Source organism: Schistocerca serialis, chromosome 5, assembly GCF_023864345.2.
Source record: "Schistocerca serialis cubense isolate TAMUIC-IGC-003099 chromosome 5, iqSchSeri2.2, whole genome shotgun sequence".
NCBI classification, from domain to species: Eukaryota; Metazoa; Arthropoda; class Insecta; order Orthoptera; family Acrididae; genus Schistocerca; species Schistocerca serialis.
In genome coordinates, this window is record NC_064642.1 from 509,546,179 (window position 1) to 509,567,743 (window position 21,565).

The 21,565-nt window shown below is 40.4% G+C and overlaps 1 protein-coding gene across 1 annotated transcript in view; it reads left to right on the forward strand.

Moving 5' to 3' along the window:
- Positions 1-21,565, forward strand: part of LOC126482033 (dynein axonemal heavy chain 6-like) — a 1,073,010-nt gene that overhangs the window by 1,032,417 nt on the left and 19,028 nt on the right. Inside the window, exon 125 of the mRNA XM_050106005.1 lies at positions 6,007-6,124. Coding sequence (XP_049961962.1) covers positions 6,007-6,124 — 118 coding nt within the window. The remainder of the gene's footprint in view (positions 1-6,006; positions 6,125-21,565) is intronic.

Below are 21,565 nucleotides of genomic sequence, written 5' to 3' on the forward strand. Positions count from 1 at the left end.
CATAGACCACATCAAATGCAAAACAAACCACATGATTTGCCCCATTTGTGTAAGCAGGAGGAAGTGGCTAATATTCATAATTTTACCATGTACTGTAGGATAGTGACACTAAGACAATCCTTCTGGTGGGTACACAAATGGCTCCTGGTTGAAGGGCTATCCAAAACATTCGATCATCCTTCCTATCACCAACAGAACCCAAAGTAAGAGACCCAAAAGAATTCCAGTCTTATGTGTGGCATTTTGGAATATATCAGGTAGCACATACCTTCCTGTCACCAACAGAACCCAAGGTATGAGCCCCAAAAGAATTCCAGTCTTATGTGTGGCATTTTGGAACATATCAGGTAGCACATGCTGTCACATGTGTGCCAATTAAACTTTAAGGTGTGTTAATATACACATCACACCTGTCCTGAGACATTAACTCCAGTACAATCAGCCCATTATATGGTCAGCTTACATACTCTTATGTGCAGCACCTCAGTAGTTCTAGTTCTCTGCGAAGTGGCTGCTTCTCCAAATATTCTCACTTTAAAGGCATGTCATCTCACATGATGCATCAGCAGCTCTTGAAGTTGTCCAAAATGTGTGGTCAACTTTGTCCTAGACCACAACATGATGGCAATCATTGAAATGGGTAGGTATCTGGTTGGACTAAACAAAAAGCCTGGCAACAATATTAATGATGTTGATATGATGTTCACAGGTGGTCCTGATGACAGGACCTAAACAGGATTTACTGGGAAGATGCTTATAAAAGTCTTACACACGGTCTTTTCACATGGATATGAGCATTATGGAAGAAACTGAAAGCAGAAATTGCGAAGGATGTAGAGCTACAGTTCATACAATGGAATATCACTCTGGATGGTGTAAAACAAATTTTTGTAAGAATATTCCTCATGTCATGCCACAAAGGAAAACAGTTAAAGATGTGGAAGGCAAAGTTTCAATCCGAAGTGATTTTCACACATTACAGGGATGTTCCTTAGCACTATTTAGAGGGGGTATGTGGAGTATTAGTAGTATGGGAGGAAATTGTTTGAAGAATTTGCTTTAGTACTTCGTCCATGACAAGTCTGCCTGCATATGAGGAGAGGAATTGCTCATCACTTCAGATGTGCTAAGTGTGTGCCACAAGACTGTGTAAGAGAAATGTTGTGGTTGGTAGCTATCAAAGTGGAGATACTGGAGAGAATGTGTTTAGGATGTGAAAGAATGGAGAGTTCCTTGACCCTGGTGTCAGTGATGAATCTGTCATCAACAGAACTGAACCAGATAAGGGTTTTGAATGTGAGTGGGAGAGGGTCACTACTGGACTGAGGTATGAATCATCTAGAAGGACTTCTCTAAGTGGACTACAAATAGGTTTGTCTTTCAGAGTGGCCAAACATCTGTTTTATTTTTTTCGGATGAGTATATTGTCTTCCAACACCAATATCTCCCCCTTCCCCATCCCACATTCCCAGTCAGTCTTCTGGTTGGTCTGCAGCAGCCCATTGGCATTTGCTCTCCTGCACCAATCTTATCACATCTGAGTGATAATTACACCTAATATCTTCAAGTATTTGTTGTATATATTTCAGTCTCTGCCTTCCCTTACATTTTTTCCCTCTTTTGTTCCTTTTAGTACAATAAAAGTTATTCCTAATGGGTTGCCAATTCACCCTACTACCTCTTGTAGTTAGCGGTTTCGTTTCCTCACTCAATTCTGTGGATACCCTGCACACTTCTCATCAGTCCACTTAATTTTCAGCACTCTCCAGCAACACAACATCTTGCCAAACACTTCATTTCTCTTCTTTTATGGTTTCCCATGGTTTATGATTCCCTTCCATACAACACTATGCTCCAGACTACATTCTCACATACATATGTTTTCAGAAATTTCTTTATCAAATGTAGGCCTGTGATTAAAACTAGTGCAGAATGCTCCATTTGTGTGTGCTAGCCTGCTTGTCACAGATATCCTTTCACACTGAATTTTAAACCCATTCCTTAACCTTTTCTTTCTGATATACAGATTCAACACACTGAATTTTAAACCCATTCCTTAACCTTTTCTTTCTGATATACAGATTCAACAATGGAGAAGAAAGACTGCATTCCTGCCAAATGCCCTTTTCAATCCATTCACTTCTCTCTTGAGCTTTAATTTTTGTTGTTTCCTTTTGGTTCTTGTATATTACTCATCAGTCCCATTGCTTTCTATAACATTTATCTCAGCAATTTGTATGCTTGAGTTGTCAAGCTGATTGTACAATAATCCATTAAATTTCGGGCATGCAGCCGCGCAAATAAAATTTCTTCTACTGATATTTCGGCCGCGTATCGTCCGGCCATCTTCAGAGCGAGTTCCAAGACTGACGACAAGGTGCCAAGCGCGGCCTTATATGCTCCAGCGCGGCGGTACTGTGCATGCGGGTCACAGATGCTGCGCCGCCTGTGGCAAAGGCGTATGGACATTCGATATGCTTATCGATGTTTGATCGGCGGCGGTGACACGGTGACGACTTCTCTGCAATTTAATTACTCCAAGAGCCGGATTCCATGCTTTGTCCAAATTAAAACCATTGTCTCTGTTTATTAAATTGTTGGTTAATCGAATTTCTATGGCTTCCTTGAATACAGATTCCCAAAAAGAAGAGGTGGATGTTAAAATCTTCACATCACTGTAATTCATGGAATGACCCGTATCAATACAATGTTCGGCCACAGCTGACTTGTCTGGTTGTATTAAGCGTGTGTATCTTCGGTGCTCCACACACCTCTCATGAACGGTGCATGTTGTTTGACCTATGTATGACTGCTCACAATTTCCGCAAGGAATCTGGTACACACCCACCTTACGAAGCAGTAAATCGTCCTTCACAGAGCTGAGTAAAGCCACAGTCTTCATGGGGGGCCGTAAGATCACCTTAACACAGTGTTTCTCAAGAATACGGGCTATCTTTGAAGAAAGAGCACCCACATAAGGCAGAAACGCCCTAGATCTGAAGAAATTACTATCTTCTTCCCCATCGCATACCTTCTTTTTAGGTTTTGCATCGAATGCTCTACGAATTTTTTGCGGAGAATATCCATTCGATTTAAAAATACTCTTGAGGTATGTTAGCTCTCCTTGTAAATTGTCTTCATCGGATATACATTGTGCCCGATGCACTAAGGTCTTAAGGACACCCATGCTCTGAGAAGGGTGATGGCAGCTACTGGCATGAAGGTATAGATTTGTGTGCGTTGGTTTCCGATGTACGGCATGTCCTAATGTGCCATCACTTTTACGGCAAACGACAACATCCGTACATCAGAAACCAACGCACACAAATCTATACCTTCATGCCAGTAGCTGCCATCACCCTTCTCAGAGCATGGGTGTCCTTAAGACCTTAGTGCATCGGGCACACTGTATATCTGATGAAGACAATTTACAAGGAGAGCTAACATACCTCAAGAGTATTTTTAAATCGAATGGATATTCTCCGCAAAAAATTCGTAGAGCATTCGATGCAAAACTTAAAAAGAAGGTATGCGATGGGGAAGAAGATAGTAATTTCTTCAGATCTAGGGTGTTTCTGCCTTATGTGGGTGCTCTTTCTTCAAAGATAGCCCGTATTCTTGAGAAACACTGTGTTAAGGTGATCTTACGGCCCCCCATGAAGATTGCGGCTTTACTCAGCTCTGTGAAGGACAATTTACTGCTTTGTAGGGCGGGTGTGTACCAGATTCCTTGCGGAAATTGTGAGCAGTCATACATAGGTCAAACAACACGCACTGTTCATGAGAGGTGTGTGGAACACCGAAAATACACACGCTTATTACAACCAGACAAGTCAGCTGTGGCTGAACATTGTATTGATATGGATCATTCCATGAATTACAGTGATGTGAAGATTTTAACATCCACCTCTTCTTTTTGGGAATCTGTATTCAAGGAAGCCATAGAAATTCGATTAGCCAACAATTTAATAAACAGAGACAATGGTTTTAATTTGGACAAAGCATGGAATCCAGCTCTTGGAGTAATTACATTGCAGAGAAGTCGTCACCGTGTCACCGCCGCTGATCAAACATCGATAAGCATATCGAATGTCCGTACGCCTTCGCCACAGGTGGCGCAGCATCTGTGACCCGCATGCGCAGTACCGCCGCTGTGGAGCATATAAGGCCGCGCTTGGCACCTTGTCGTCAGTCTTGGAACTCGCTCTGAAGATGGCCGGACGATATGCGGCCGAAATATCAGTAGAAGAAATTTTATTTGCGCGGCTGCATGCCCAAAATTTAATGGATTATTCATTACGCCGTGAGAAGTTGAAAATGCACATGATTGTACAATATTTCTTGCATTTATCTGCCTTTGCTATTTAGGGATTACATGGTTAATTTTCTTCCAAAATTCCAGTAGTATGTCTCCACTCCCATTGATTCTACAGTAATAATCATGATTGTCACTTCCCTCAATGATTTAAGAAATTCCAGACGAATATCATCTATCCCATCTGATTGTTTGAAAGCCAGTACTCCAAATCTCTGTCACACTAATACTGAATCTCCTACACCTGGCAAATAGATAAACATTTCTTCTTCTATAACATTAGCAGACAGTCTTGCTCCCTCATATAAGTCCTTAATGTAATCTTTCCATCTACATGCTCTTTCCTTTGGATTTAACAATGAAATCTCTTTTTGTTTCTTAATGTTTACACAACAGTTTTAAAATGTCCAAAATTTTTAGACTGCTTTTGGCTCCTATTTCATCCATTTGAAAAGTAAGTGTCATTAAGGAGGAATTAAACTAGAAAGGTAATGTAGTGTTGGAGAGTAGGTATTCCACGAATGTTTTCAACAAGTGGTTTCATGCAAGTGGGGCTGGGTTACAAGTGGATAGATTTATGAGAATGAAGGTTCAGAGTGGGCTTTCAGTCAGTTTTGGTCAACATGGTACATGATGGTTAAATGTTATCTTCTCCGTATGGAGAAGGTTAAATAACACCATTTGGTGTGGAATTGAAAATAAGGAATCTGAACAGAACTGAAACAATCTGTAGGATGGCACTGCAAGTTTCCTTGGGTCAATCATCAGACTGACCAACTTTCACAAAACAAGTGCACAAGACCTTTTGTTTCTGCTTGATCTTCATGCCTATTACATTAATAAATATTAGTTTTACTTACAGGTTCTTTCCTGCACATTAGGTTTCTTTGTCTCATGACTTTTTTCTGTTCTGCATGTATATGTAATTTATTTTCCTGCTTTTTCTCCCTTTACAATCTTTAAAGCTTTTGGAACTAGTTTCTTCTGTGTTTTATGTGTCCTATGTAATTGTTTCATGTCTGCTCAATTGATCCTGTTTCAACATCTAGTAACAAGCTGTAATGTCAGAGTTATAATGTAGTCATATGAGTTGCAACTGACATTGGAGTGATTCATCTGCACCAACTATTAATTACATCAGTTTGTGTATTGTTCAACTGCAGTTCCATATGATTATTGAAGAACGTTTGCTCAGTGCATTTACATACATATGTTATGAAGTCCCATATTTAAGAATATTTGTTTCTAGAGCAGAAACAAGTGTTCCCTAATGAAACTAGTCCAGCAATGTTAGGAACAACAATGTTAATGTCTGTTTACTGGACATTAGGTAACTGTATGTGATGATGCAATCTGATCAATATGTTTGTGATAATTTTTTGTTAGAGACAGGAAGATATCAGTGTTGAGTTCAGTCATATATCAATACTATGTTTCCTCTTCTGTATTTCATTGTTTCTGCTGGTGGTTAGAAAATTATGCATTGTAAAGTAGCCCATTAAGTTGTCAGAAAAAATACTATCCACAGTCACACAAAAAGTAATCATTTATGAAGAGAGCAGCTTGTCATTATTAAATGGGTATTAAATGGGGGTAACACCAAGAATTGAAAACACTTATCCAAGACAAACAGAAGCTAAGATTTTCTGTATGCAAGACAACATTTCTCACAAGAGTATTTTATGTTCTAGGTTCCAGAAATGTATGAAGGACTAAAAAGACCAAGTGATGGAGTCCTCGTGCATGGAATATTTCTAGATGCTTCAAGATGGGATCTTCAGACAATGACACTATGTGATCCAAATCCTGGTATGTTTTATATATTCATTTATTTATACAATGTGTTCCATGATTTCCATCATGAAGGAGAGCCTTCAGGGATGTGGAAGGAATCAAATTATACACTGGTATGCATGTCCATTGCAGATTACTTCCATCAAATATACAAATTACAACTAACACTAGATCTGCTTACTTCATTAATTACTGGAATTACTTCTGACTGCAACCCCGTGAACCACGAACATTGGTGGAATCGAGTGGAAAAACATTGGAGAGAGATCTGTGAAGAGGCCAGGGAAACATGTGGTTCCTGAAGAGGGGCAGCAACTTTGTCAGTAGTTGCAGAGGCAGGAGTCTGGGTGATTGACTGATCTGGCCTTATAACATCAACCAACATGGACTTGCTTTGCTGCTACTGCAAATGGCTGAAAGCAATGACAAATGACAGCCTTTATATCTGAAGACATGCAGTTCTATTTCATGCCTTAATGGTGGAGGCATCCTCTTAGGTAAAATACTCTAGACGTGAACTAATCTCCCATTTGGATCTCCAGGCAGGGACTACTCAGGAAAATGGTGTCATTAGGGGAAACAAAACTGGCACTCTACACATTAGAAAATATTGGGTAAGAAGGTTAAGGAACTGAAAAAAAAGAAGAAATAGATAGGTTGAAGTTACATAGGGTGCATCACCTAAAACTTGTACTACGTACATTGCAGAAATGGAAAATGCTATTGATGTGTGGTTCTCAGAGACTGGAGTGGTAGTTTGAGGCTTGTATTGTTAGGCAGTAAACAGATTGCAATAATACTTAGTGCATTTTTTGTGCAAACATGCACTTTTAAATGGAACAATGTCTATTGATGTTAACACGCTAAAAGCAGGGTAAATTAGAATGTCAATGGTGTTTGTTGCAGGATTCTAGTGTGATATGTTTATAAGATACCATATTTTGAAAAGTTTCCACACCAACCCTTGCTGGTGCCATGCAACCTGCGTAGTTGCTAGAAACGGTGTTGTTATGTTTGCTTACTTTGTGCTTGTGTGTTGCTTGAGCGCATTGCAACTGCTAGTCAGTCAGTGTGTGACAGTCCAAGTTGTAGGTCATGAGCTGAAAATGGGATTTACCAATGCACAAAAAGCCCACATGCTCTTGGTGTATGGAGATTATAGGAAGAATGCCGTTCATTCACTTACTGTGTAATCTAAATATCCCTATAGATGTCAGCCATCTCAGCAATTATTTATCAACCCTGAAACAAGTCACATGAAAGTGGTAGGGTAACATATAGACATATAACAGAAGAAAAAAGTGATGACAGAAGAGGGGGGAATTAATGTTCTTGCTGCTTTTGTAGTTGACCCACACATTAGCTCCTGCGCAATTGCATGAGACAGTGGCATGTGTCAGGCAAGTGTCCTACGCATGTTACATCGATGTAGTTTCCATCCCTATCACATCTCTCTTCATCAAGAACTGCATGGAAACAATTATTAGAATAATGCTAACTTCTGTACATGGACATTAAGACAGGATACTCCAGATGTATCGTGTATGTTGTTTAGTGATGAAGTCACATTTACCAAGCATGGCAAGGTAAACCACTGAAACATGCACTACTGATCTGTTGACAGTCCCCATTGGCTTCGACAGGTGGAACGTCAGCGTCCACAGAGTGTAAACATGTGGTGTGGAATAGTGAACCACCAGCTCATAGACCAATTTTTTACTGACCGAATGAACACAAGTATTGCAGCCTCCTAACAGACCATCTTCCATGTTCCTCTGCAGACTCCCTATCAGACTGGAAGTGTGTATTGCCGCTGTTGGAGGTCATTTTGAACACTGCCTGTGATGGTCAATTGTCTTGTTATTGTTCAGAATCCACATAACTGGTGTATGCACTTTTGTTGTTATTTAGGGTGTGTTACCACAGGTATTGTACAAGTTCAAGTACTTGTACAAGTACAAGTTCATGTATCTCATAAATGACTTGCACTAGAATCCTGCAATGAACACTGCTGCCATTCTAATTCACCCTCCTCTTAATTTGTTAATGTTGCTAGACATTGTTCCATAAAAAAATGTTTGTACAAAAAAATAAAAAAATACCCTTCCTAAGTATTACTACAATATGTTTATTGGTTAACAATACAAGCCCCTGACTACCAATCCATCCTGTGAAAACTCCGCATCAATAGCACTTTCAATTTCAGCAGTATTATTGGTGCATGTTTTAGGTGATTCATTCTGTATGGAGAGGAAATTAATGAAGAGTGGTGACAGGAAGAATAGGACTTCTATTCAGGTCACTACAGGGTTACCAACATAAAATCATATGGGAGTAATGCAGGAGTAACAATGAATATGGAGATAGGAATGTGAGTAAACTACTATCAACAGTACAGTGAACACATTGCAGTTGCCAAGATGACGCAAAGCTCTTATGTCTAATAGCACTGCAGATGAAGAGACTGATGGAATTATGAATTTTCAGATAGTTAAGGGAGACTAAAATGTTACCGGAATTTGATAGTAAGAAACCGACGAGAAGGAACAACAGTAGGAGAACATAGGCTGAGGAAGAGGAATGAAAGGGGAAGCCACATGGTAGTATTTTGTAATGAGGACAATTTAATCATTGCTAATATTTTTATAATACATAACATTTATAGGGGCAGATGTGGACATTGACTACAATTTATTGGTTATGAACTGCAGATTAAAACTGAGGAAATTTTCAAAAATAAGGAAACTGCTAGATGTTTTTGAGAATTTGAAAGAGAGTATTAGGCAGTGACTAACTGAAACAAGAGTAAGGAATGCAACAGAAGAAGAATAGGTAACCTTGAGAAACAAGATCAAACAGGCAAAATGACAAGGGCTAGTATAAATCCTCGAATATCACAGGAGACATTTTTAAGTTTAAAACAAAGGTTGTTATCTGTGGGTATTTCAGTATTGAAACAGCAGATTCCAAGCAACATGACTCCACCTTAAACTTTCATTGCACAAATGTGTGTCCAACTCTTAATGATACATGTCACAACAATATTATTGTTAATTTATGCGGACATGAGTACATAGCTAGCCTGGTCAATGGAGTTTTGCAGATTGTGTGCCACTGCTTTCAACGCTTTATTATATGCAACCAACTTATTCCAATGAATTTAATACGACATGGGTAAGAGATCAGAGACAGGAAAACACTATGTCATTTATTGACAAGTTAAAGAATGCAAATTGGGATTCTGTACGTGAGATTCAAACAGTTAAACTGGAGTTGAAAATGATTTTGATGACTTTTTTAAAAAATACAAAGACCTATGGTATTTATGTTTCCCATTAATAAAAGATAGCTCATCAGTTAAATGTAAAAATAGAAAATTAACTGGTCTACAAAAGAGCTGGCAATAATTAGAGAAAACATGCTCATACTTTTATCGAATACATAAAAGTGTGGATAATCAAGAAGCTGAGCAGATATGTTTGGTTTATAATGTGTACCTTAAAAATAGAAAGTATTACAAAGCTAAGCTCATATAAACCAAAAGAGCAGCATGAGAAAGATACACAGAAAGTGCTCCAAATAAGTGTAAGGCAGCCGTTATTAGACAAAATAGTTCTTCCAGCCAGGCATGTAAAACTCTGCTTCATTCAGGAGAATTGAACAGCTAGTTTGTCACATCAATCAGAGAACTCTGAGACAAAATTAAGGCCACAGAAACAATTGAGAGAAACCTGCTTGGACCCCAGCTGTCTTGAAGGGCCTTTGTTTCATTGGGATAAAAGTATGGCTGATGAGGACTGTAAAACTGGTTCCAAAAATTCCAAAATTATGGACTCTTACTGGATCTTTAATTATGTTGTTAGAAGAACATTCACTTTATAAGTAAAACATAAATGTTAAGAGTCCAGAGTTTTTCCAGATTCACCCAAAATCTCAAAAGTTGAAAGCATGACCTCCTTTGTGACAATCACTATGGATTTCAGCCAGACAGAAATACCATTGCAACTGTTATGGGAATTGTTGTTCAAATTTTAACAGCTTTCAAAAATAGGAAGATAGTTTAGCTTGTATTATGTGATCTAAGTAAAGCATTCAACTGCATTCATTTTAACATATTATAACAAAATTAGGTATTATGGTGCAAACAAATCTACATTAGTAGTTATTTCTACCTCCTTGAACAACAGAAGACAGTTTTTCTCAATTAGAAATTGGTATGGGTGTTTCACAGGAATCTGTCCTTGGCCCCTTCTATTTCATCGCAACTATCAATGACCTGCCCCATTGCATACCACTGCTTGTTACCTGCTATGCTGGTGATACAACTTCACTTAATTGCCATCATGACATCCCAACTCTTGATAAAATTACACAAGAAGCTCTTGACTTCATGACACAAACCCAAAACCTTATGTTGGGACTATCTAAAAATATCTATACAAATAACAAATCTGTAAAACTGCTGCATCTGCTTGTCTGAACATGCGTCCCCAAAACTACTAGATGAATTTTCATCAGGTTATCGCAACTAACTTGAGCATAGCTTGGGAACCATATACGATTTATTTCATCAAAATCAGATAATAGATATGGAAAACAAGGATATCGTGAATCAGAAATTTTATCCATACTAATATAATAAATGTGAAAGTAACTCTCTCTGTTATGTTTTCACGACCAACCCACTCAACTACTTTCGATGAAATTTGGTATGGCGATAGCTTGAACCCAACGAAGATCAAATGCTGCTTTAGAAAGTGTGTAGTATGTGTAGTATCAGATACCTATTGATTTGAAGAATATAAGGGAAAAATATTTACTCTTTCAAAAAGCTATTTACTATCGGACTTTTGATCTTTATAATTTTATGGAAATGCTTTTATTGGTTGATAAGTGCTATGTGATTTGATTCAAAATAATGAATACAATACTTATAAAATCTTCATCCTGTTTAAACTGTAATTCCACCCTCTTTTTTTCGTAATGTTCTTGTTGGATAATATATAGCTACTTCAGTAGCATGATGCATAGAAGCGTGCTCCTGCCATCCGCCTCTGTATGTGCTGCTCAGTGATGACACTGTGCATGACAAGCTGGGACAGCTTGGGAGGAGAGGGAGTGGGAGGCACATCACGAGCTATGCTTACCCGAATAGGCAGACAAGTGAGGGCAGCTGACATTACAGCATGTGCCGTAGCTTACTTAGTTACCTCCACCATGGTATGGTCTGAGCTTTGTTCAGTGCTGCATGTGTAGATTTTCACAAGTGGAGGGCATGGCTGCTGGTGCAGGACTGCGAAGACAAGGGTGCAGCAGTATTGCCGGGTGGCTGTGAAGTGGTGTTGACAGGGTGCCCTTGTTTTACAGCTGAGTGTGCATGTGCCAGGCACTGCGAGCATGAGGCACTGGAGCCTCCAAGTATCAGGATGGGTGGCGTCAGGTCGGGGGCATGGCACTGGGAGCGTTGGGGGCTGCAATGCAGTATCAGGAGCATGCCCAGCAGTTGATGGCTGTGGAGGGGATATCACTGGGAGAGGTAGAGAAGCAGGGACAGGAGCATCCTGTGCACGAGTGTTGCTGATAGTCGGAGCATCAAGTGGAGCACCAATGTAGCATGGTGCATTTTCCAGAGCACTTTCGACTGTAGTGTTGTGGGCAGGCATCTCGTGGGCCATAATGATGGGAGTACTTGGCACAGTGTCATCAGTGATGTTGGCATCATCATTTGTGTCTGCAGTTTGTTGGTGTATATGGTACTCAAGTTGCATGTGTGAGTTTGGCCTGCACATAGGCAGGCTTCAGCCATCAACAGAAGTGCTGGTCAGTGTGCTGTGCAGCAGATGCAGATGTCTAGGGAGTCCGATTTCAGCACCCAGTGGAGGACAAAGTAGTGCAGTCAGAGAGGAGGCTGGTGAGCACCTATGTGCAGCATAATGTGGGTGCATGACGCAAGATCACTGTGAATGAGAGTCCTGTGCCATGGCGTGGGCGAGACATGGGTCACAAAGCGAACCATGCAGTCCTGCAAGCCAGTCATGAACTCAGGAATGACGTCATCTACAGACAGGTCGGCAAGCTCCAAGAAGTCACCTGTGATGGCAAGCAGCTGGTCATAAAAAAGATTGGCAGCTGACATCTCAAGGTTGGCCTCATGAGCTACGTGGTGCCTGTGATATAACAGCAGCAGGACAGCAGTCCACCTGTTGTTGTGGCTTGCAAGGGTGGCCTTCAAGGTGCGATGCAGACATTCCACCATGCTGTTGGTAGCTGGGTGGCAGCTCAGTGTCAGGTGCAGGTCAGCTCCACTCAGATCTGTCAGTGTACAAAAAAGGGCAATCAGGGAGTAAACATGGACAAGGAAAAAAAATTCCCGGATTTCCAAGTTAAAAATACACTTTCTACCATACTTTTTCTTCGTGTTAAGTGACAGTGTACTTTTCCTCAGAACTGTAAAACTTATCAGTTCTTTGAATGGTTATTGTTTTATACACTGCCATAGAATTTCCCGGCACTTTAGCAAACGAAACTCAAAGGGAAAAAAAAGCGCGCTTTTGGAAAGATCTTTGATGTGCAGCAACATGTACACTGCATCTTTTCATACTACAAAAGTATAAATTCGAATTCCACCAAACACCGCATTTTATTTTCTGAAGCATTGAAATCGAGATTGCGATGCACTTTTGTAAGCCAGTCATAGCTCATGTCACGTGGTCTCCCTTGCCGATGACAGTGGATATTCAGACATAGGACACGTGATGTTGTCAGTCAGTAGCAATATCACAGTTAAATAACACGAACACACAAATAGGAAAAGTTAATGGTTTAAATTAATAGTCTTGTTACAAGGAAAGCAAAGCATTTGCATATAATATTGGTCTCGAATATTAATAAGCTACAAGAGAAGCTACACTTTGACATATAATGGTCATCTTTTTGTGCGTGTACTTTAAGATACATCACATAAATGTGCCAGTACATTTTCTAACAATAACATAAATAACTGATTGTCTGGGCTCGAAAATCTTCTAAATGGTCGTACTCAAACAGTTGATTTTCGAATGAGATTTAAACATTCTGTGATTTAAGAAATTCATCGTACATTCTTGCACATAGTTCACCTTGCGTAAAAGGAAATTTACTAGTAATTATAGCAATGCTGATCATTCGCAAACCCAGCCAACCACTTTAACAGACAGTGATCGGCATTCACCTGTTGGGCTTTATTCTGCTCAGCTTGTGTACCCTGTCCCCTTATGTCTGCAGGAAAGTTTATTTCTAGATATGATGGGGATTACCCTGGCAGAGACAACAGGTACACCATGCACACATTCAAAAATCAACTTAGGATTCATTCAGAAATCACCTTAGAATGTGTTCAAAAACCAACAGTGATGTGTTTCAAATTCATATGAATAATTGATGGACCGAAGTGCATTGGATGCTGGGTGCTTTGTTAAATCAGGTTTTTCCCCTTCAAGAATATGAATTTGGCGCCCCCTGAAATTTCTGCCCAGGAGAGATATCCCGGTTTGCCCCCCTCCCCCTGACCCCTAAATCCGGGCCTGTCACGTGTGCGTGAATCTGGCAGATAGCGCGCGCCAGTATAATTTTTCCGGTGGCATCTGGCTGCTTGTTGCTACTGCTGATGCCAGCTGACAGCCACACTACTGTAGCCAGAAGCGGTAGAAAGTACTACTCATATGCGAGTCAGCTGTGCATGTGCATGAGCTTGCTCACAACTGCTCAAACAAATCTAATGTAAACAGTTGCGACGTCACGCTCACCGGAGGCAATTTGTTGTTATGAAGCATTGCATAGTCTTCCTAAAGCCTTTGACACAATTCGCTGTGGGCAGACACTTGTATGTGCACTGTGTTTTGTTGTTGTATATGGGACATTTCCTTTGCTGCTTAAGTTTTATTTTCTTTTTTTTTCCTATAGTTCATGTTTTATTGCTGCTATATTATTCTGCAGTAGCAGGATACAGTAATATCCTTTATTAGAGTATTAGTTCTTACCAGTCAAAATTACAAAAATTCAAGTCAAAACTAAAAAAAATGAAAAATTCTCAGAATTCTAAAAAATTCCCGGGTTTTTACCAGTTTTCTCCCAGATGAAAAAATTCCTGGGTTTTTCCCAGATCTCCCAGTTGTCCCAGGTCGTATACCCTGACAAACATAAATCAGTGCCCGTGGTCTGCAGTGATGTGGTGTGGGAAGCCCAAAACAGGCAACTCTCATGGGGCGAAAGCAGCTTCTACCGTAGCAGTGATAACATTGGGTATCGGCGTTGCCTCAGGCTAGCAGGTGAACTTGCCCACCATGGTAAGAAGGTAGCAGCAGCTATCAGATGAAGGTAGGGGGCCAATGATGTCCACATGAAGGTGGACAAAGCAATGTCTGACATCTGGGGAAGTCGTGACATGCGCATGTGGCGGTTGATCTTGGCGTGCTAACATGCTTGGCATGTGCGGGCCCATGTCCTGCAGAGTGTCTGAATACCTGGCCACACAAAGTGCTGCTTTATCAGAACAGCAGATGCGCAAACACCGGAGTGCACCAAGTTGTGTAATTAGTCAAATTTGGCAATATGGCCTTCCTAAAGGCAGCGAGTAGAAAGAGGCATGGTGAGCACGTGGATACACTGTATCATATAATGCTGCTGAAGCCAGGAGCCAGTGTGCATTGAAGGTGGAGGTCAGGGACAGCATGAAGGTGGTGGTCAGGGGCAGCATCCTGGAAGAGTCGGGCAAGTCCTGGCTCGTGACCCTGGGTGGTATTAAATGTCTCATAGCCCAGTGATGAAGCAAATGGTGCAGGTGTAGTTGGTGATGAAGTTGTCAATTCCATGACTTCACGTATGTCAGTTGTAAATTCTGAGCTGAGCAACAGTTGCCAGAATTTATGTGGGGAGCACTGATCAATGTCTTTCGTAAGTGCAAATGTTGGGAGTTTCTGGTCAGTGGAGACACCAGCGCTGAGCAGCTCGTCCAACTTGACCTTGATGATCTTCAGTTTATGTGATGCTAGAGGGCACACCCGGCAGAAGATGGGTGATCCGCAGATGGTACCGATGTTGTGTACAGTTGAATGGCAAACCTCTCGAGGCACATGAGGGCATGTGAGAGCAGGGAATTGCACCAGGAGGTTGGTGTATGGACCTGCTTCACATTGAAGAGAATAGCAAAATGGGTGGTGCACTGTGTTGATCTCCCAGAGTGGCTGTCAATGAGGTGCTGGCCAGCAATGTCGGGGAGCAGGTGATAGTGTCTAATGAGGTCTGCGTCAATAATGGGGTCAGTGACATCTGCAACACTGAAGGTCGACGGCAGGTCCCACTACAGGCCAAGATCAAGGACACAATGATGAATGCCATGTCTAGTGATGGTGTAATTATTCGCTGCCATCAGGATAATGGGTGAGATGGCAAAAAAATTTCATACAAGTCACTGCAGGAAATAGACAACACAGAGCTGGTGTCTACTAGGAATGGCATGGCAGAAAGGGCGTCAAGGATGAACAGGTGCTGGTAGACCAAGTAGCAGCCAGGCACCTAATCCCAGCGGTCATTGACATTATGGTACCAAGAGCAGGGTTCTCTACAGTTCATTGCATTCAGGTTGCAGAGTGGCATTTGGGTTGCAGAGCAGAAGCACGCCCAGTCATGAGGGGCACTAGCAGCGCAGCTGGAGCTGCAGTGATGATTCTCACAGCAGCTGAGGCTGTGCGAACTGTGGTGGTCAGAGCCGAGTTGGGCCACGGTCACTTGCAGCATTGCCGTGTCGGCGCTGACGTGGGCGGGCATGTCATATACTCCCAGCTCTTGAGCACTGTGCTGCAAGCCATTGGGGAGGAGCTGGGCCCGTGATGTCATTAGTGGCACGTCAAGAGGTGAGGGTGAGCACGCGGAAGGGGTTGGGGGTGACTAGCAAGGTGACAACCAGCTGGCTGCACCTGTGGGGGCGAGATTGGCACATGGTGGCAATGCTCAAGGGTAGGTAAGCCAGCATCTCATGCATCCCATCGGTGAAGGAGAAGTCAGTGTGTGATGCCACTACTGTCTGTATTGGAGCCGGGAGGCAAGTCAGCCAGCTGTAATAAAGAAAATGGTTAGAGACATGTGGCTCCATCAGACTTCAGTGGTGGGGCAGGAATTGAGAGGCTTGTCAGTCCCAACACAGCCCGAGGGAAAAGAGAACCCAGATGCTCTGCATTTCAGAAAATGTGAGATGCGTCACGAGACAGCATCAGAGTTTCTCATAGTGGCTGGTTGCTGGGGCCACAAGATCGCAGACTTACATTCTGTTATGTCAACTTGAACTAGTTGATTACCATGGCAACTTGGCATCCTGAATGATCCTGCAGCCAGCAAAGGTAGCATCCACCGAAGAAAACCATAGGTTGAGGTCCTTTGGGTTGAAGGGTGGCAGATGAGCTGCGGCACGGCTGGACGGAGTGGTGGCAGTGCATGATAGATCAGACAGTACTTTGAGGGCAGGATGAGTGGCAGCAACTGGAGATGGGGTCAGTGCAGGCTGGGCTGCCATCTGTCACATCACAACCAGTGGCATGTGCAGGTTGATGTCGCAGCGTTTCAGTTTTGTGAGGCGCATTGTCAGCTCAGCGATAATGGCATGCAGCATGTAATTATACAGGTTATATCAAAGTGAATGTACTAACCGATCTTGAATCATATGAAATGACTGATTCCAAAGTTAAAGAGTTGAAGCCCAGAAATCCATCACCATATAGCTATTCGAAAATGTATAAATGTCAACATATATAAACACTTAATGTAATTATAATAATGAGTAAGGTCTTCTTAAAATGATAAGCAGTCATAAAAAATTATTTGTACTTTATTTTTGACATGTATGTTTCAAAGATGATTTTTCAAAATAGATTGACATATGATGATAATTTCTTTGCTACATATGATGATAATTTCTTTGCTGCATGTTGTTAAAGGTAAATCTTTGTGTTGCCAATTTTTTAGTACGAGTTTGAAGTGCAAGGATGGAGTACAAGTTACGTGTGCTGTGTCAGGATGGTGGCTGATGTTAATTTGTATTGTGAAATGAAATGACTAAAAACATTTCTATTCAATAGCAGAAAGTCCACCAATGTTCATATTATTTAACAAAATAAAGCCGAGCATCCTCTAGACCAGTATAAAAAAGTTGCGTTTCAAGATGGAGTATGAGCCTACAACTTACAACAAAGAAGAAGAATAAAATATGAATATTATTAAACCTAAACATTCAAATTCTACCACTGCTACCTCTCTCTGCAGTGTGTCACTAGCATACCATGACAAGTGCTGTGAAAATATGACCAGCTACCCAAATTATTAACTTACTTCAAAGTTAATAAATCCACTGATATTATGAAAATCAAGTTTGTTACGGAGTTTCTAGAGGATGAAGCATTACATTAAGTTGGGTAATCAGTATACTAATGATGACACAACCCATGCAGATTTTGATAAAGGACTTTTAAATAAGATTTTGGTCAAAGACTGAACAATCTAGAACAAAAAGTGAATTTATCAATGGACTAAATTACAAGGAAGGGCGTATTAACATAAAACAGTTTTGCAAAAATTTGGAAATAAGCAGAACCAACAATCCCATTCACTCATCATTTCTTAGTACAGTGAAAAAGAAAAAAACATGAGTATCAGTTGTCTGAAAATCGAAAACTTGGGAATCAGTACTCTAGACCCTAGACAAGCAAGTTCCACTTGGAATGTATTTTTGAAACTTGCACTACAGTTCCTACAATAACAGTTCTTCTGAAACTGTTCTAACCACAGACATATTGAAAAAGCATAAATGTAGGTAGTAATGATGGTAAAAATTCCAAAATAAAAGCAAAGTCTCAAAAGATATACAACTATTATTTCATGGAACATTGTAATAGGTATATGAAGGTAGACTACTACACAACCCACCCCCTCTCACCTCCCCCTCCCCACCCCCTCTGTTTGTATGTGGCAGGGAGGTCGGTGAGTGGTTAAGGGGTGAGATGGGGGAGGGCCATAACCTTTTTGTTTCTTCTCTTATCTGATGAGTGTTATTGATTTGGTTACATGAGGGATGAAAAGCTGTTAAGGCCTGAGCAATTTTCTGTTTTCGCTGGATAAAGTGTTGTGTGCATCAAACTGAACCTCACCTACAGTGAATTTATTGCCCTGTTTGAAGCAATCTTTCCAAAATGAACAACACAATGTTTACAGCTGGGTCACTCCACATTAAGTGAAGCAGTGCCCCTACTCAGCCATTTCCGTATCTAATTAATTTATGGGAAGATTCCACAATGTCTTGGATGGATGTGTACAAAGTTTCAGCTCAATATCTATGTTGGTTCCATTTCTACAGACTCTCATATACAGGGTTCCCAGGTTTACACCACCTACACACATGTTAAAGTGCCAAGTTTAGATGACAGTAATGAAAGGCACTCTTAACTTACGAAAGTCTGCTTCTGTATACTTAAACAACTTTTTGTGCTGAATAAGAATGTATTATTGATTAGATTTTTAAATACATCATGAGACAGCTGCACTTCTTAAAAACTGGTAGAAAATTCATTGTATGACTTGGAGACCTCATCTTTAACCAGTTGTACGTCATAATTTTGTGGACAGATTCAAGCAAGACAGAGTTTCTGTTCAGTCTTGAAAACTTTATGAGTCAACAGAAATGGCAGTTGGCTGTAAATCCTGCATTCCTATGTTTTCATCCAATTTGGAGGTGCATAAATTTTGACAGAGAAGGGCAGAAGCTATTGCACAAAAAGCACAAATGTTTTATTACATATTCTTGGCCATATCCATCCATAAAATTGTGATTTACAGCTGATTACAGATGGATGAACTTTGTGCCATTTGTGAAAAAATACAGCTGTCACCAGATATATTCAGAATCTAGTCAGTAACATATTTTTATTCAGGACAAGAAGTTGTTTCAGTACACAAAAGCAGAGGTTTGTAAGCCAAGTGCACCTTCTGTTACAGTTATCCTAAATTGGCACTTTGGCATGCATGTAGGTGGTGCAAACTTGGGAACACTAACACTGAGGAGCTGTAGAAATGAAACCAAAGGAGATATTGAGCTAGGACTTTGTACCTATCACCCCAAGACTTTGTTGAACCTACTAAAGAAATTTCATTGGCTTTAGCTTTATGCTGCACTCGTAATATCCCATGATGTTAAGGGTAGCCTGCACTATAAAAAAACATTGCAACAATCCAAACAGTTAGAGAAAACCCAAGAGTATATACATAAAGTCTGAAATCGAAAGGTCACATAATAGAGCATAAAAGGTTTGGAATGTGGGAAGAAGGAAGACAGGTAAAATCACAGAAGCTCCAGACATGATAGAAGAGTACAGTAATAATCAAATTGTAGATGAAGGGGTAACTGTAGCTAACATCTTCAGTATCAATTTCATCAAAGCAGCTTGTCAGACTGGTTTTAACACATCTGTGACAAGAACCTTTCCCAAAAAACTAGATGGAACAAAATGTACCAGATTTTTATAATCCCAGTCACACAAGATAAATTAAGAGAGCCTAATCAAAAGAATGAAAAGCAAAAACTCCTCTGGTGTGGACAACATATCCAACTTGGTTCTAAACAGTATTATAAATTGATAAGCTACATACTTATTCACATATTTAAAGAATCATTGAAAGAACGAAATGTTTTTGACAGAATCAATTAGCAATTGTTAAACCAATTTTCACGAAAGATGGTAAAACAGAGGTCTCCAAATATCTTTAAATATCTTAAAAAGTACTTTCTGTATTATTATTATATGTGTTGTAAATGGCCATATACATACACGGTGTAAGAGAACCCAGACACCACTCGCAATTGGGCACTGAAATAAATTCAATGGTGACAAGTTAAAATTTGTGTTGGATTGGGGCTGAAGCACATTTCCCACTTTACATGATCGATCATCTTAACCGCGTTGGCTATCCAAGCACACTTCCCATTCAATCCAAATTCTCAAACTGTCACGCACTACCTACGTAGCATCCACTGTTCATAAACCTCATTGCTTTCAGACATATATATTAACCTTGACAGCTAATAATGATATCTTCAGTGTGGATGCACATTACGTCCAAACTGTTGCAGTAATCAGGTACAGCTGCAAGCCACGAGGATAATGGACAATGGGCACTATGTAGGTAGTGTGCAACAGGTTGAGAATTTGGGCTGAAGAAATGTGTTAAGGTGACCACTCGTGTAAAGCAGAAAATCCAGGTTCAAAACCCGGTCTGGCACAAATTTTCACTTGTCATTGAACTTGTTTCAGTGGCCAACTACAGCTGATGTGTGTGTTTCTCTTATGCCTTTCTAAAGTGCTTGTAAAGGTTATGTATACAAAAAGGCTGTGGAACATCTCAGTAAGCATGACATCTTCAATAAAAGTCACTTTGGACTCAAAAAAACGGCATTGCAATTCAATACACTGTAGTCTCATTTATAAATCGAACTTTAAAAATCCATACTGAACATGAAACTGATTAACTAGGACAGGATGACAGCAGGAGACCACTGATATTGATTTTAGTTTCCTACATTTCCTTAACTTTGTAAATGATCTTACAATTTGTAAGAACCACAATGCATACTACTTCACTCTATTTGTTCATGATACAACAATTTTGATGGACTTTGGAGACATTCTATACTGATTTAAATCAAATGGTCTCTCCCCATACATCAACAAACTACTGTTTATCCAGTTTCACAAAGCACAATCCATGATAAGCCTATAAAATATAAAGGTGAAGAGGTATCAAGAGCAGGGCTTCCTGATTCCTAGGCATAAATATCGGTGATACGCTCGAACGGACAGTATACATAATAGACCTTCATTAAAGACTGAAGTCAGCAGCATCTGCCATTCACATGATAGCACCCAGTTGTGGTGCTGTTTGTTTTGGGAATGTCAGATGAACTTCCTTGATGAACAACAAGCTTATGATCATCTGCTGTGACAAATGAACTTGTTGCGTGGATCGCTGACAGAATAAGACAAAATCGTCAGTTCACAGTTAGGGCCTACAGATTTATCAGTCAGGATATCACAGATAGCATTGTACAAACATGTTAATAATAAGCTTGGTTATTACAGATTTTGTGCACAATGGGTCCCAAAGCTTCCGGACTATGACCACAAAATGAACAGATTGGGAGCCTCAGTAACGATTCTGACGTGATACAGTGCAGAAGGAGATGAATTCCTGGGTAACACTGTGACAAACATGGAACATTAGTTGCATATGTTAATGTGGAGACAAAAAGTCTGTCAATGGCATGAGCCACACTAGATCGCCACACGAGTCTTGAAAGTGTTGCCAAATACTTTCTGCACAAAAACTTTTTTTGGGACAGAAAGGGAGTGCTCCCTGCTGATTTTACGGACCTACATTAAA